This window comes from Sarcophilus harrisii, chromosome 4 (assembly GCF_902635505.1).
Source record: "Sarcophilus harrisii chromosome 4, mSarHar1.11, whole genome shotgun sequence".
NCBI classification, from domain to species: domain Eukaryota; kingdom Metazoa; phylum Chordata; class Mammalia; order Dasyuromorphia; family Dasyuridae; genus Sarcophilus; species Sarcophilus harrisii.
In genome coordinates, this window is record NC_045429.1 from 31,912,537 (window position 1) to 31,929,859 (window position 17,323).

A 17,323-nucleotide genomic window follows, 5' to 3' on the forward strand; every position below is an offset into this window, starting at 1 on the left:
CATGAGTCTTTTGGAATTGTCTTAGATCATTGTATTGCTGAGAAGAGTTCTAAATCTGTCGTAGTTGACCATCACACAGTATTGTTATAAATGTGTACAATGTTCTGGTTCTGCTCACTTCATTCAGCATCAGTTTTTCTGAAATCTGAAGTCTCCTCATTTCTTATAACTCAGTATTCCCTTACATTCATGTACCACAACTATTGAAGCATGCTTTAAAACTTATTTCTATATAAATTGAATCTGTACTATTTTTGAAATTAGGTGGAGTTTTTAATTGTTTTTTCCCCTAAATTGATACTATCTCATAGACATATAATATTCAGCATAATTTTAATTTGTAAAAGATTAAAGTTTGATTCTTTTGTTCTCACCACTAAAAACAAAAACCCTGTTTACTTCTGGTATGAGTAGACAATATAGCTGTCGTACAAAGATTCCATTACCCTTCATTTCAGCCTCTTAGTCTGTCAAAAGAAATCCTTAGTCTGTGATTCATGGCAGCTAAAGGGAAAGATGATTGATCCCAACCCCCAGAATGACGGTGCTAAAGGAGACTCCCCCCTTCCAAACAATCAGGAAATTGCGCTGCTTCTGCTCTGCCTTCCTTCCTAACAGCCAGGAAGAGAGAAGAGTGAAGAAACTGTTATTTCTTCAAAAAATAAAGGCTGGAAAAAAAGAAGAGAGAGATTGCACTGAATTTGTTTTAAGACCAGGAACAGTAAATCATCGTGGGGTTGCAATATTATGATACATCATTGCCTCAGAATCAGGCAGTTGTGCTGAGGTTGGATTGCAAGTGAGGATGTCCTTAGTGATTAGTTCCCTCAGCATCTGTAAAGTGGGGCTGGATTTGGGGGAAGGTCTTATCCATTTCACCCAAGTGGGCACACAGAACTTGCCAGAGCCTTAATATTACTCAGGTTCCTTGCCAAAGGTCTGATTTTTTTTTTTTTTTTAATAAGAGACATTACTGTAATGAAGCCAGGTATCAATTGTAGGAAGGCCCTTCTTTCTCTCCTTGCCCTAATTAAGAGCTAGGTGAGAAAAGGTAGCACTTCCAGGGAATTGGGGGGCAGATTTTTCAAAGCTGCTCTTTCAAGTGTCTGGCATCCAAGTTTTTTTCTTGATTTTCTTCTTCTTTTTTTTTTTTTAACAGCATAATAGTATTTGTGATATCAATACAGTCTAAGCATTTTTATATTTTTTCTTTAAAATTTGAACAGAATGCAAATTTGCTTCCTGAGAATTGAAGTTGTTGATATTTCCAGGTGGAAAATATTCTTTGGTTTCTAAATATTGTTTTCTGGTCCTTCTGTTTTCTTAATAGAAACAGCTCAAAGTATTGGCGTAAATAAAACTAGTGGTGGAATAGCTACAGGAAGGTTTAAAACCATTTTTGAAGACAAGGAGCACATACTGGTCTTTGCTTTGTCAAAATGTATTATAAGGACTTGTCAGGTTTTAGTGATGTGTTAGCTTTGAAGGTACAGGAAACTCGGGCACATCGGAGGATATTTATAACTGTAAATTAAGAGACAGGTCTGATTACTCTTGAAATATGTATTTTTTAAAATAATGATAGCTTTATATTTTTCAAAATGCATAACATAAAATATAAAGCTATTATTATCTTCCCATGTGCCTTATATATATCTTCAGTAAAGATAATTTTCAACATTCACTTTTGCAAAAACCTCATGTTCTAAGGGAGGCTTAGACACCAAGTAATCCAATATAGGTCAAACATGCAATTCTTCTAGACACATTTCCACATTTATCATGCTGCACAAGAAAAATCAGATCAAAAAGGGAGGGAGATGAGAAAGAAAAACCAAACACACAACAACAAAGGTGAAAATGTTATGTTGTGGTCTATATTCAGTTTCCGTAGTCTCTCTGGGTGTGGATGGCTCTCTCCATCACAAATCTATTGGAATTTGTAATATATATTTGGTTGAAATTTGTTTTGTTTTGTTTTTGCTAAATATTAATATGCTGATTTGGGGTATTGCTTTTTTTTTTTTTTTTTAACAGCTCAGGTGCCTAAAAGGCAAGAGGGGCTTCTCAGACCAACCCACTTTTGATGGGATCCACATTGTCAACCACTTGATAGGAGATGATGAATCATTCCATTCTTCTGATGACGATTTTATAGCTAATTCCATTCGGGAGGGTGGAGTCCATTTTCCTCTGCACAGAAGATCTGGCCTAATGACTTTGGACCCTGCTGCAGAAGGCAGTAGTGAGAGCGAAACGGAGGATGGGATGTTGGAGCCCAGAGAGAGCAAGAAGGTGATTTCTAAGGAAAAGAGACAGAAAAGAAGAGAAAGCTACTCCACTACTGTCTGATCATCACTGTGACGTCAGGCCACGGACTTTGATACGGGGATCGTTGTCGAGGGACTAAGAAATCCCAGAAAAAGTGATTTCAGACCTCGGGGGCTCGCCTTGCCCAGGAAGCACATATATATTTTACAGCCTTTTTACCTTTTGCCAAATCCCCACCAGAATACCATTGCCATAGACTAGGCTTAGAGTATGGTTAATGGGTAAAATACAGTTCTAACAGTATTACTGGATATTATTTTTCATGAATGTTTCTTGTTTTAGAAAATGCAAATAGAACACATACCACATGGAAACCATTTTGAAGTTCATAAATATGTAAAATATAATTACTTTTCTTCGAAAGAAACTGCTTGTGTGCAATAGTTTATGCTCAGTGGACAAATTGTGTTTTTATGTTTATGAATTTGAGTTTAAGATGGCTGTTCAGCAAAGCATTGATCAGGACACACTTCTGATTTACCTTATGTTTGTTTTTTATTATTCAAAATTACTGTATTATTGGCAGCCCACTGAAGGCTTCCAACCACACCCTTTTTCTGTACAATTTTATAAACACAAATTAATGGTTATGCTATTTGTCCTGAGGATTTCAGATTTTTTTTTCACTTAAGTTGTATGTGCATATGATGCTTTCAATGTGTTACTGGTCAAATAGTTTGTAACTACACTATATTGTTTATTTGTACATATTTATAAATCTGTACCAATCTGAAGATGTACATTACACATTACACATTTTATACGGGGAATGTAAATGTTTGCAATATGGCTGCTTTGGGCATTCTAACAGGAATTCTGTATATAGAGAGTTGAACCGAGTTTGAAAAATACAAGGTAAACACTAATATTTTAATAGCTTTAGTATTTGACTTAGCATTTGACAGTAGCAAATTCATGACTTAACTAATGCTTGTTCAAAAACACTATTGATAGAAATCTTTTAACTACATGTAACTAATAAATTTTTCATGATTTAATAAAGTTGTGACATACGTTATTTAGTCCGTGTTAATATTCCATCTTATGTGAAATGATAATCCAAGATGCATCACTGTTATACCCCTAAAAAATCCAGAATCATCCTTACTGAGTTTCTTTTCTATTCTTTATTCTTCAAATAATAAGGATACTACTAGATGGAGTTCTTTTTCCCAGAAATGTTCTAAGCCCTTTTAACATTTTCCTCTGCTGGGTTGTTCATACCTTGTAACTCAAGTTTGTGAAATAGGAACAGTAAACCACACCATGGTCACTCTAGAACCGTGGCTCTTAACTTTAGTCCACCTCCCCCACCTGTGTACAGGTTTCCAGTTTCTGAGAACTTGAGATGGAAAACAAAATTACATCGGTATTTTCTCTAACCTTCCCTTCCTCAGTTTTTTATTCTATTAGTTTTAGAACATTATTATAAGAAGGGGTCCATCCACAGCCTTCCCCAGAGGGCGACAAATGGTTAAGAAAACCCCTCTTTAGAGTGACCATAAGGGCCAGTCGGCCCAATCCACCACACCTGATCTATGACATATTCGACTGAGGATACAAAATCGGATATCTTCCTCTAATATTTCAAAGAAATGTTTTACATTCAGAGGCAGTATTGCCTAATGGTTAGCAAATTGGTTCATGGTCTGACACTGAACACACATATGGGCAGTTACGTGACCTTGCATAGAACAATCTTAGTGCTCTAGCAAGTTCCTAAAACTTTATGTTGAAGAACCTGCTCACCCACACTGGTAGAGATTTTCCTCACCTAGTAACTTCCCAATGAAGTTCAGAGTCCTGTGTGTTCAGAGCCAAGTGTAGTAGTAGATCTAAATGGAAAATACACTACTGTAAATCTTATACATGTATTAAAATTTGTTAAAATTGAGAAAGGTCTTCTTCCTACCACGTGAGCATGTGTATGTTTGGAGAAGTAAAAAATAATTAAATTTTTGTCATAATTTTAAAAGAACTGTGAAGGTAACTTGCTTCAGTGAGAATGAATGTCATTGATTAGCTTAAAATACAGAGACCGTAGAATCCTTTTTTTAATTCCATATTCTAAAAACATTTTTTGTGATAGACTGCCTTGGCAATTTGTCAAAGCCTATTGTCCTCTTCTCAAAATATTATTTTTAAATGTGTAAAATTAAATGCACAGGATTACCAAGGAAACCAGTTATTTTATACTAGATATAATTTTTTTTCCAATCCAAATTCATAGACATCCCCAGAAATTTCTTCAAAGACCCTAGGTTAAGAAGCCCTTCCCTACAAAATCTCCATGAAGAACCATCCAGGTATGGTAACTAGATAGTAAGATTATCTATCTAGATTATTAGGAATGATTTCTGTAAGTCTTAATCTGTTGAGACCTAGCACTTGAACTTTTGAAAGATAAGGAGCAAGGAACTTAAGTTTGTACTTCTTTTCAAACCTCCTGTTACTCCCTAGTTCTGCCAAACTTCAAAATCCCCAGGTGGACCTGAGTTCAAATGTGGTCTTAGACACTTAACGCTTCCTAGCTGGGCAAGTCACTTAATCCCAATTGCCTCAGAGAAAAAAAAAAAAAAAAGATTTTGCCTTTCATATATATTCATTGGAGTATTCTGTGATGGCTATTAAGTTTACACTTTTAATCTTTTTTTAAACTTTGTTGAAAAGTTTTCTTTCCAGCAACTTTATGTAAATCATTATTGGTTAGATACGATGGCAGAACTTTCCATAGTTGAATTTGTATTCCTAAAATGCATAACAGTGACTAATGGGGACTATCGTTGAGTATTCTGATAGTTTTTTTCTGAAGTTGCCTTTCACAGAGAAAGTGCATGTAAAACAAAGAGATGGAGGACAGCCTTTTCCCCTGTATAAAAAAGTAAAGTATTCATCAGTTGGCATAATCTACCTGTCTGTGGTATCTAGATGTCAGCAGTTTCTATCAAGCACTCATTTCCAGAAAGATTGTCCATTCAATATTCCGAACCTCCTGCCAATAGCATAATTTACAAATGTGACGCTTGAGAGCTTAGAAAGCACTTTATGGGCCTTGTCTCACTTGGTCCTGCCCAGCCCCTCAGAAGAGATTGACCCAGTAATCCAGCCAGGAAAAGCCATGGAGTGACAGAAAAATGTCTTGCCCCGAATATGACATGAAAGTTGAATTATCTATCAATGCACGTCTCTTGGATAGGATAAAAAGAGGAGAAAAGTGGAGGATTACATGGGGGAAATTATAGTGGATTTGGGTTTTTTTGGTGGTGGTAGTTTTGTTTTTACTGATTCCAAACTGTTTTCTGTCATCAAAAACTTTATTTTATTTTATTTTGTTTTATTTAAACTATCAGCATTCTTTTTTTTTTGTTTGTTTGTTTGTTCGCAAAACAATCCGGTTTACTGGCTTGCTAATCACACAGCTAGTAAGAAGTGTCAAGAGTCTGAGATATTTGAATTCAGGTCCTCCCCGACTCTGGTCACTGCATGTCTAGCTGCCTCAAACACCTAGTTCTTGCTGTGAATCATTGTGAATTATGCAGGTGACCCAAAGGACGATGGAAAGATGCATGGTGGGCAAGTGGACTCCAACACGTTACTAATGAAGACTTAGTTAAAGAAGGGATGTCCAAAAGAGACAGACACAGAGGAAAAGTGACCAGAAGCGGCCCCGGCCCTCAGGGAGCTTCTATCCTGTTCAGGGTAAGTACACTGATAAGTAGATAGCGTATACAAAGCAAATACAAAGTGAAGAGGGGGAGGCTAGTAGTCGGGAGAATCAGGAAGGGGCTTCCTGCAGGGATCACCTGTCTGGGGGTCTCAGGTGAGGAGGAGCTGTGGGAGGGCAGGGCTGTGTAGATCAGAACAGCCAAGTCAGCGCTGGACCAGGATGCAAGGAACCCAGGGCCAAGCCGAGGAGCTCTCTCTGGTCCTGGCGCAGGAGCTGGGTGCGTCATTAAGCACTCTGGCCATGTCACCTGAGAAGACTCCACAGAAGGAGGCTTTTAAAGAATTGGAGACTCCCATTGCCAAGTGCAGGAGGAACCTGGAGCTTTCCCAAATTCCTCCAAACCAGAAAATGCCTCAGAACTGATCTAGGAGCAGGGAAGCAGCTAACCAGCCAGAGAGGAAAGAACTGTCCTCTGGGAGGGGAGGGAGTGGAGTCCCTAGCAAAGCTCCAAATGTGGGGCAAACCACCAGTGGAGCCCCGCCCTCCTGCAAGCCAAGGCAGTCCCCATGGCAACGCCAGCCCAGGCCTGGCCCATAGTGAAGCCCCACCCCAGGGCTGGCCAAATTAGAGACCCCGTTTCCATAGCAACCCAGCAGCAGTACCCCACCCAAAACAGACCAACTACAAGATCCTTTACCAAGGAAAATTAACTTCTGAAAAATAGAATTGGCCAAATGGAAAAGGAAGCAATAAAGCTCACTGAAGAAAAGAATTCCTTAAAAATTAGAATTGAACAAGTCTAAATTAATGACTCTATGAGATATTAAGATACAATAAAACAAAAAAAAAATGGAAAAAGTGAAATTTCTCACTAGATAAACAACTGATATAGAGCACATATCCAGGAGAGAGAATATAAGAATTAGTGGGCTACCTAAAAGCAATGATTTTACAAAATAAATAAATAAATAAAAATAAAGGAATTATCAAAGAGAATTGCCCTGAACTAGAGGGAATAGTAGAAATTGAAAGGGATCCAAAATAAAAACTCCCAGGAACATTATAGCCAAATTCCAGAGCTCACAGATCAAAGCAAAAGTATTGCTGGCAACCAAAAAGAAAGTTCAAATAATATGTTTAAAATTATTGTACATGTTTAATCTATATCAGATTCCTTAGGGAAGGGGGAAGTAAGAAAGGGATAAAGAAAAAATTACAATACAAAATCTTATAAAAATGAATGTTGGAAACTGTGTATTTGGAGAAATAAAATACTTGGGGTGGGGGTAAGAAAGTTCAAATATCATGAAGTTACAGTCAGGGTTATACAGGATTTGGCAGCTTCCACATTAAAGAACCAGTGGACTTAGAACATATTATACCTGAGGCAAAGGAGTTAGAATTATTAGCAAGAATCACCTACCCAAAAAAATTGAATATAATTTTCAGGGGGAAGGAGGGGAAATGGTCATTTAATGAAATAGAGAACTTTCAAGCATTTTTAATTAAAAGACCAGAGTAGAATAACAAATTTGACCTCCAAATATAAGATTCAAGAAAAACATAAAAAGGTTTTAAAAAAGAAGAAAAAAACACAAGTTCAATAAGGTTAAACTGTTTATATTTCTATATGGTACTATATTTGTATCAACAACTTTATTACTATAAAAGCATTTGGGAGTACATGTAGACAAAGGATGTGAATATAACATGACTTTGATGGGATGATACTCCCCGCAAAAATAAAACAAAGGAATGAGAAAAAAAAACTGCACTTAAAGAAGGAGGGGGGAGATTGAGTGGAGTTAATTATCCCACATGAAAGAGGCATGAAAGAATTATTATAATGGAGAGGAATATGAGGAAGAGGAGTGGTGGGCAAAGCTTAAACTTTACTCTCATCAAAATTGGCTCAAAAAGCAAATAACATATACAGTGAGGTATAGAAATCTATTTTACCCTATAAGGAAATAAAAAAAGGAAGGGAATAATAAAAGGGAGAGAGGCTGATAAAAAGGAGTTATACTGAGGAAGACAAAACACTTGTGAGGAAGGAAAGTGAGGGGTAAGGCAGGGTTGGATTAATAAGCAAAAAAACAGCATGAAGGGAAATACACAATTATAACTATAAATATGTATGGGGTGAACTCACACATAAAACAGAAGCAGGTAGCAGAATGAATTTAAAACTAGAATCCTACAAAGAAACACGTTTGAAGCAGAGATACGCATACAGTTATAGAAAAGAGGCTGGAACAGAATCTATTATGCTTCAGCTGAAGCAAAGAAAGCAATCATGATCTCAGACAAAGCAAAAGTAAAAATAGGTCTAATTAAAAGACATGAAAAAGGAAACTATGTCTTGCTGAAAGGTACCATAGACGATGAAGTCCTATCAATACTAGGCATATGTACTAAATGGTATGGTATCTAAATTTTTGAAGAGGAAGTAAGAAGTTACAAGAAGAAATTGATAATAAAACTATACTAGTGGGGGACTTTAACTTTCCTCTCTCAAAAGTAGATAAATCTAACAAAAAAAAAATAAAGAAATTAAGGAAGAAGTAGAAAAGTTGGATATGGTAGATCTCTGGAGGAAATGGATTGAGAATAGAAAGGAACATACCTTTTTCTCACCAGTACATGGCACTTATACAAAAACTGACCACCACGTATTAGGAAATATAAACCTCACAAGCAAATGCAGAAAAGCAGAAGTAAATGCATCCTTTTCAGATCATAATGCAATAAAAATTACAAACCATATTGGACAATGAAAGGAGAGATTAAAAATTAATTGGAAATTAAATAATCCAATCCTAAAAAACAACAGTCAAAAAACAAAATTGTCAAAAAATTGTCAAAAAAAAAGGCAATGATTTCATTAAAGAAAATGATGAGATAACATATCAAATTTTATGGAATGCAGCCAAATGGAAAATTTATGTCTTTGTCTAATTGCTTACATCAATAAAATAGAGAAAAATCAGATCAATGAACTGATCATGCAACTAAAAAAAAAAAAAAAAACTAGAAAAAGAACAAATTAAAAAGCTCAATTAAATACCAAAAAATCACAGGAGAGATTAATAAAATTGAAAATAAAAAACTATTGAATTAATAAATAAAACTAGAAACTGGTTTTATGGAAAAACGTAAAATAGATAAATCATTTGTTAATTTCATTTAAAAAAGGAAAGAAGAAAATCAAATTACTAGAATCAAAAATGAAAGTGAATTTACCACCAATGAAGAGGAAATTAAGACAACTGTTAGGAGCTATTTTGCCTAATTATATGCCAGCAATTTGATGATCTAAATGAAATGACTATCTATAAAAGTATAAATTTCCAAGATTAACAGAAGAAATAATATACATATATATATTTATTTATTATTGTAGCTTTTTATTTATAAAACATATGCATGGGTAATTTTTCAACAATGACCCTTGTAAAACCTTCTGTTCCAAATTTTTCCCTCTTTCCCTCCAAGCCCTTGCCTAGATGGCAGATAGTCCAATACATGTTAAATATGTTAAAATATATGTAAAATATACATATAAAATATATGTATATATAATTATACAATTATCTTGCTGCACAGGAAAAATCGGACCTAGAAAAAAAAATAAAAACCCTGAGAAAGAAACAAAAATGCAAGCAACCAATAACAGCAAGTGTGAAAATGCTATGTTGTGGTCCACATTCAGTTCCCTCAGTCCTCTCTCTGGGTGTAGCTGATTCTCTTCATTACTGAACAAAGGAACTGGTTTGAATCATCTGATTGTTGAAGAGAGTCACGTCCATCAGAATTGATCATCGTATAGTCTTGTTGCCATGTATAATGATCTCCTGGTTCTGCTCATTTCACTCAGCATCAGTTCATGTCAGTCTCTCCAAGCCTTTCTGAAATCATCCTGCTGATCTTTTCTTATACAACAATAATATCTCATAACTTACTCAGCCATTCCCCAACTGATGGGCATCTATCTGCTCAGTTTCCAGGGCTGCCACAAACATTTTTTGCACATGTGAGTCTCTTTCCCTTCTTTCAGATTTCTTTGGGAGATAAAGCCCAGTAGGAACTTATTTTAAAATAATAAGTAATATTTTTCTAAAACTACCAACAAATACTATCTGTAATGGGGCTAAGCCAAAAGCCCTTCCAGTATAATAAGTAGTGAAGCAAAAATGTCCATTATGACCTCAGTTGTTTAATTTTGTACTAGAAATGTTAAATATAGCAAGAAGAAAAGAAAAAGAAGTTAAAGGAATTAAAATAGAAAATGAAGAAGCAAAAGTATCACTCTTTGCAGATGATATAATGTTATGCTTAGAAAATCCTCGAAAATTGATTTAAAAACTATTTGAAATTATTATTAGCAAAGTTGCCTGATACAAAATAAACCCATATAAGTCATCAGCATTCCTATATATTACCAACAAGGAGTAGCAAGAGATAGAAATTCCATTTAAGCAAATGATAAACAACATAAAATACTTGGGAGTCTACCTGACAAGACAAACCCAGGAACTATATGAATACTACTACAAAACATTTTTCACACAAGGTCATATCTAAACAATCTAAAATATTAATCACTCTTGAATAGACTAAGTCAATATAATAAAAATGACAATTCTACCTAAATTAATCTATTTATTCAGTGTTATATCATCAAACTATCAAAAGTCGTTTATAAAACTAGAAAAAAAATAATAAAATTCATCTGGAAGACAAAAGCTCAAAGATATCAAAGGAATTAAAGGAAAAATGTGAATGGTGTTCTAGCTGTACCTCAAACTATATTATAAAACATTATAAATATGTTATATATTTATTATATATTATATTATATACAATGTATATGTATACATACATATATTATATGCATTATAAATAAAAACCATTTGTAATTATCAAAACAATCTAGTTATTATACTGAGTGGTGGATCAGTGGAATAGATTAACTACAAATTTCATTATAGTAAATGACTGTAGTAATCTAGTATATGATAAACAAAAAGATCCAATAGAATTTAGAACTCAAAATTCTAAATAAAAAAAATTTATTACAAAAAAAAATTGAAGGAAATTCTGAATTTCAACTAGAAATAAAAATAAAGATTTGTTTTCCATCTAAGTTCATAGATGCCTGCCCCTTAAAATCTATCCATGGACCCCCAGGTTAAGAACCCCTGTTCTAGAGGTATTAAGAAGTGCCTGAAATTTCTTGGGCATGGAACTGGTATAGTCAAAGCTACACTTTAGGAATATCAGTTTGATATTCTATATATGGAGAATAGATTAGAGAGACCACTATCCTGAGGCTCTCCTGAGGGAGATCAGTTAGAAAGATATTATGATAATCCAGATGAAACGTTCAGTTCCTGAACTACGAGAGTAGTTGAATGGGAAAAAGGGACAGATTTGAAAAACATTGCTGAAACAGGACCAACAAAACTCAGAAACTGATAAGATGGTTAATGAGGAATGAGGAATTCAAGATGACTCCATGGTAGTAAATCTAAATGACTTCTGGAAGAATAAGGGAAAATTTATTTTCTAATTTGGATATTTTGCTTTTTAGATGTCTATGGGGCTTTCTAGTGGGAAATATAGGAGGTGGGGGATGTAGGAGGGAGGGAAGATGGGAAGGAAGGAAGAAGGGAAAGGAGGGAGGGAAGAAAGGAGCTGGAGAGGGAGGAAGGGAGGGAGGAGGAGAGGGAGGAAAGAAGGAAAGAGGGGAGAAGGAAGGAAGGAAAGAAGGAAGGAAGGGGGAAGGAATGAAGGAGAGAAGGAAGGAAAGGAGAAGTCAAAGGAAGGGAGGAAGAATGGACAAAAGAAGGGAAGGAAGGAAGGAGGCAAAGAAGGAAGGAGGGAAGAAAGGAGGAAAGGGAAAGAGGAAAGAAGGGAAGGAAATAGGGAGGAAAAGAGGGAAGGAAGGAAGGAGAAAAGGAGGGAAGGGAGAAGAGAAGGAAGGAAGGGAAGGAGGAAAGGAACTTTTTTCTTCCAATGGCATTCCCATCCTACCTTCATAACTCTTCCTTTCTCATCGCCCTCATCCAGTCAGGCTTCCTTTTATGGATTCTTCCTCCACTTTTTTACATCAGTCACCTCCCCTCTGTCCTCTCCACTTCCCTGGCCATCCCTTTAGCTCAGAACATACCACTTCTCTTCTGAACTATTATTATAGCTTCACAATTGATCCTTGTGTTTCCACCCTCACTCTTCCACCCATTCTCCACACAGCTACCAAAATAAGTGAATGCATAAAAGCATGGGAAAGATATATCTGACCTGATATTAAACAAAGTCAGCAAAACCAGAAAGATAGCAATACAATAATTTCAACAATGTAAATGGAAAAAACAATAAAACAATTAAAATTGAATGTTCAGAATTATAATGGACAAGATTTTAGCCCAAAGAAGAGGTCTCAACTTCAGAGGGGTCAGAGGCAGAGGATTATGGGTGTGGAACACTGAATATAATTTAAGTTTTTTTCCCTATATGTTGGTTTTTCTGAACAAGGGTTCTTTTTCCCTCTTTTTAAAAAAACTTTGTTATAAGGGATTGCCCTCTAGGAGTGGGAAAATTTCTCACTGGGAAATGGGAATTCTTTTTTTTTTTAAAAAGAGCAATAAAATTTTATTTAAAAAATAAATTGGGGAGGATTCTGAGGAAATGGCAGGTTAGGTCAGAAAAGTCCAAGCTCTTCAGGTTTCCCCCCAAACAAAACAAAATTTCATCTCAAGGTAAACTTAGACTGGTTAAAAACAAGTAAGATTTGGGGCAGAACAAAGATCAGGACAATGGGTGAAGACCCAAAAAGGGCCCGACGACAGAATCTAACTAGTGGGAAGTGTAAAAACCTCCAGGCTAGCTTTACAGCAAATGAGGAGTTCTGAGGTTAGCTGGGCTGGAGGTAATCTCAGCCTCAACCACAGAACTTTCACCTCCAGCTTGAGAGGGTCTGAGTTCAGGAAAATGAGGGAACCTTGCCCGATAAGGAAGCCAGGCCTTGCTGTTGAGATCTGGCCCTAAAACAGAAGGATCCAGTATACCCCCTGAGTGCAAAAGCAATGGGGCAGGGATGTTACTGGCTGTGGGCACTCACAGGAGGGTGGAGTTCTTGGTTTGGGATTCCAGGCCAGAAGGGAGAACTGAAATGAAGCCAGAAGCACTTCCTATCTCTATATTAGAGGTAATTACACTAATAAGCTCTCCAAAAAAAGCAGACAAAAGAGAAAGAAATAAACCACAGAATGTTACTGTGGGATAGGAAGACTATGGTTAATCTTCAGAGGAGTATCTTGAAATTTAAAAAAAGCCTCTTCTATCCCAAGGAGTAACATTAAATGGCTATCTCCCAGAAAGAATTAATTGAAGAATTCAAAAATGACTTTAAAAACCAAATGAGAGAGACTGAGGAAAAATATAGATAGATTGGGGAGGGGGGGGAGACAAATACATAAATAAGAAAGAAAGAAAGATAAATAGATAGACACACATACATATATATGAACCATCCAAGAAAAATAAGACTATGAAAAGAAAATCAACCAACTCCTCTCCAAGAAGAGATCCAGAATCTTAAAGAAGAAAATGATTCTTTGAAAATTTGAATTGGGCAAGGGGAAGCTGTGAAGCTATAAGAGATCAAGAAATAACAACACCAAAATATAATGATGAAAAAATAAAAGACAATGTGAAGCATTTTATAAGAAAAAACAACAGATCTGGAGAACAGCTCAAGAAGAGAAAACATAAGAATAATTAGATCACCTGAAAACTGAGACCAAAAAAAGAAAAAGAGCCTTGACACAAGAAATAACCAAATGAAATTGTCCTAAGGTGATGGAACAAAAGGGAAAGAAGAAATGGAAAAAATCCATTGATCCTCATTTCAAAGAGATCCTACAAGGAAAATATATAGGAGGTAAATTATTGCTAAATTTAACCACCAAGTCAAAGAGAAAATTTTATAAAAAAAAACAAACAAAAAATTAAAATATGCTGAAGTTACAATTAGAATTGTATTGATTAATCAACAATCACAATAAAAGACCACAGGGCCTGGAAGGTGTGTGTGTGAGTGAGTGTGTATGTGTGTGTATGTCATGATGATCAAAATAATCAGCCCTTGAATAAAATATTACATCCAGCAAAATTAAGCATAGTATTGAAAAGAAAAAATGGACATTCCGGGAACTCTTGGATAAGGGCAAACAGTTTATGGTTTATATGTAAAATGTAAACTATATGATATCAGTAACTGGATAGTCCAAAAGAAAGATTGGGGCAGAGGTGAGCATGATCTAACTCTAAAAAACAAAACCATCTTGGAAAAAGTAAAAATAGTAATTGTGGCGTACAAATGATGTGTAGAGAAAGAACCAATCCAGAGGCATTAGATGGGAGAGGAGGGCTGATAGTTCTGAAAACCTACTCATATCAGGAATGGGCTAAATAGGCAACAATACATACATGAAGGTATAGCACCCTCTAAAACCTGTAAAGAAAAATAGAAGAGTTAGCAGGAAATAGGAGCCATACACAAACACAATAACAATCATCAGGAGTAGAATTTATTAAAAAAAAAAAAAGGGGGGGGGTTGGGGTTACTAGTAATTAATCATTGATCTCAAAGTCAAACTAAAATTTAATCGAAATATACATTATGTATGTCAGTCATATTAATATTGTTTTAGATGCATGTCTGTGCATGCGTATATGCATATACATATTGTATGTGTGTATATAGACATAGGTATGAGTGGGTGGGTGGATGTGCTAATGAGTGTGTATGTTTGTATACATAAATAAATCTGTGCCTACTTAGGAGAAGAGGGGAGAGGAAGGGGGAAAAAAAGAATAAAGTAGAGAAGAAAAGAATAACCTATGAGGAGGCAAAGAAAAGATGGACAAGCATGAATATGATGTCTTCTATATTATATATGCTTTATTGAAATGAGCATTTATTGTTAAATATTGTTACAATCCTCCATGTTCTGCTGGGCACATTGCAATGTTTTTTGGGTTTTTTCCCCCCTTTTTGTGGCTTTCTTTTTCGACTTGGTTTTCTCTTATTTCTTATTTAAGTTTTAAATAAATAAATTTTTAAAAATACATTCAATTATTCCTCGTCCTCCTTTCCTCTTATTGATGTTTATGAAGTGTTGAAAAAATTATTACTGTCATCAAAATGAACTGCAAAGTAACCCTGGACATTTTCTAAAGGATCATAAACTCAATTTAAGAGGCATTGATTCTCCGTCTCCAACAGGGCAAGTCAGTGACGAATAAACTACCTCTCCAAATCTGTCCCACAAATAAACAGTTCTATTTTAGAAAAATTAGTGGGACAAATGAAAGACTGTTGGTTTGTTTAAAATAACTCCAGGGAGTCAAAGGCTGCAAGCCAGACAGTTACATGACTTCCTACACACGCCAACCCTAAGACCTGTGATTACCCAAATCGCAGTCATGGCACCAAGGGAAGGTACCATACCCCACCCAGGAGTACAATTGGACCGCTGGCTGCCAGGAAAAGAAAGAGACTGTGGATATCTCCAGGAATTGATTTGACCAAGCTAAACGGGAAGATCAAATGCAAAGAAGTTTTTTTTTTTTTTTTTCCCATTTCTAAAATTGTGTCCAAAGTCACTTTTCCAATTTTACTCCGACCCTCCTCTTTCCCTCTTTCCAGTTTGGGGCAGGTAGAACCTGGCCCTTAGCTGATCCCCCACTTGTTAATGCTTCCCTATTTTGTTGTATTTCTTTCTCTAATAACTTATATAGCATTCAAGCATGTACCAGGCTAATGCTAAGCACTTTACTATTATTATCTCATTAATCCTCACACCCAGGGACCAAGATTTACACAGTGCTTGTTATATGCCAGGTACTGTGCTAAGTACTTTACAATTTTCATCTCAGTTGATCTTTACAACAACCCTGGGAGGTAGATGCCATTATTATCCTCCTTTTACAGATGGGGAAACTGAGGCAGACAAATTTAGTGACTTGCCCAGGATCATGTAATTTATAAGTGTCTGAGATTGGATATGAGCTCAAGCTTTACCTGACTCCAGATCAGGTCCTCTATCCACTGGGACACACAGCTGCCCACATTATCTGTCTAGATTTTGCCTTTTCCCAGTATAATTTAAGTTTCTTGAGATCCAGAACTGTTTCGTGTTGAAGCATATGTTATGCACTTAATAAATGTTCGTCTGAAATCAGTGGAAGTGTCACAAAGGGCATTTGTGGTAAAATCATGAGATTTAATAAATGTTTGTCTGAAATCAGTGAAAGTGGCACAAAGGGCATTTGTGGTAAGATCGTGGCCTTTAGAGGCAGTTAAGTGTCTAGCTGGGGCTGGATGACCTAAGTTCAAATTCAGTCTCAGACATTAACCAGCAAGTTTTAATTTCTATCTGCCTTAGTTTTTTTCAATTATAAAATAGAAATAATAATAACATGTGCCTCACAGGGTAGTTGTGAGGGTCAGATTAGATAATATTTCTAAAGCACGTTGCAAACTTTTAAGGAAGATATATGTATATAGAACTATAAAATAATATAAATATATATATATAACATTATGTATATATATCTAAAGGAATATATGTATGCATATAGAAATAAAATAATATATTTATATATGAATTATATGTGAAGCATAATAGGAAATAAATAAATAATATGTATATCTTTAAGGACTGAATATATGTTTGTAGATACAAAATAATATAAATATATGTAACGTTTTGTACATATCTTTAAAGAATATATGTATATAGATATAAAATAATATATATTATAGATACAAAATAGTATAAACATAACATTCTATATATATCTTTAGGAATATGTATGTTTATATAGATATAAAGTAATAAAAATCTATAACCTTATATCTTTAAGAAATATATGTGTAGCTAGATATAATAGGAAGGAATATGTATGCATATGTAGATAAATAGAAATATTATATACAAATCTTGTGAAGCACTTTTGCAAGCAGCCGTTTCGAGCCCCCGCAACGATTGGGAAACTGAAGCAAGAGAGAGGTGACTTCCTCAGTCTCCCAGGGAGACAGGGAGAAGCTCCACTTCCACTTCTACCTCTAGGACTCTTTGGCAGAACTTCCCGACACTTCCCAGACCCTCCCTGGGCAAGCCTTCCCTGGAAGTTCACGGTCTCCAAAGGTATCATCCAATCCAGGTCCTGTTGGCAGGACATTCCTTCCTTTCCCAGTGCCTTCCAGCCTGGTCTTTCTCATCCCCCCAACTCTTGCCCTCGTGTTTGGGAACT

The 17,323-nt window shown here is 35.6% G+C and overlaps 1 protein-coding gene across 11 annotated transcripts in view; it reads left to right on the top strand.

Moving 5' to 3' along the window:
* EVI5 (ecotropic viral integration site 5) overlaps positions 1–3,349 on the top strand; it is a 206,301-nt gene extending 202,952 nt beyond the window's left edge. For 8 of the 11 annotated variants that reach the window (XM_031969307.1, XM_031969313.1, XM_031969311.1 and 5 more), the window contains one exon: positions 2,038–2,352. In XM_031969307.1, the coding sequence (XP_031825167.1) occupies positions 2,038–2,352 (315 nt within the window). Of the gene's footprint in view, positions 1–2,037 lie in introns of all 11 variants that reach the window. The other 3 variants (XM_031969306.1, XM_031969308.1, XM_031969317.1) reach the window with 2 other exon arrangements.
* Positions 3,350–17,323: the final 13,974 nt, after the last annotated feature.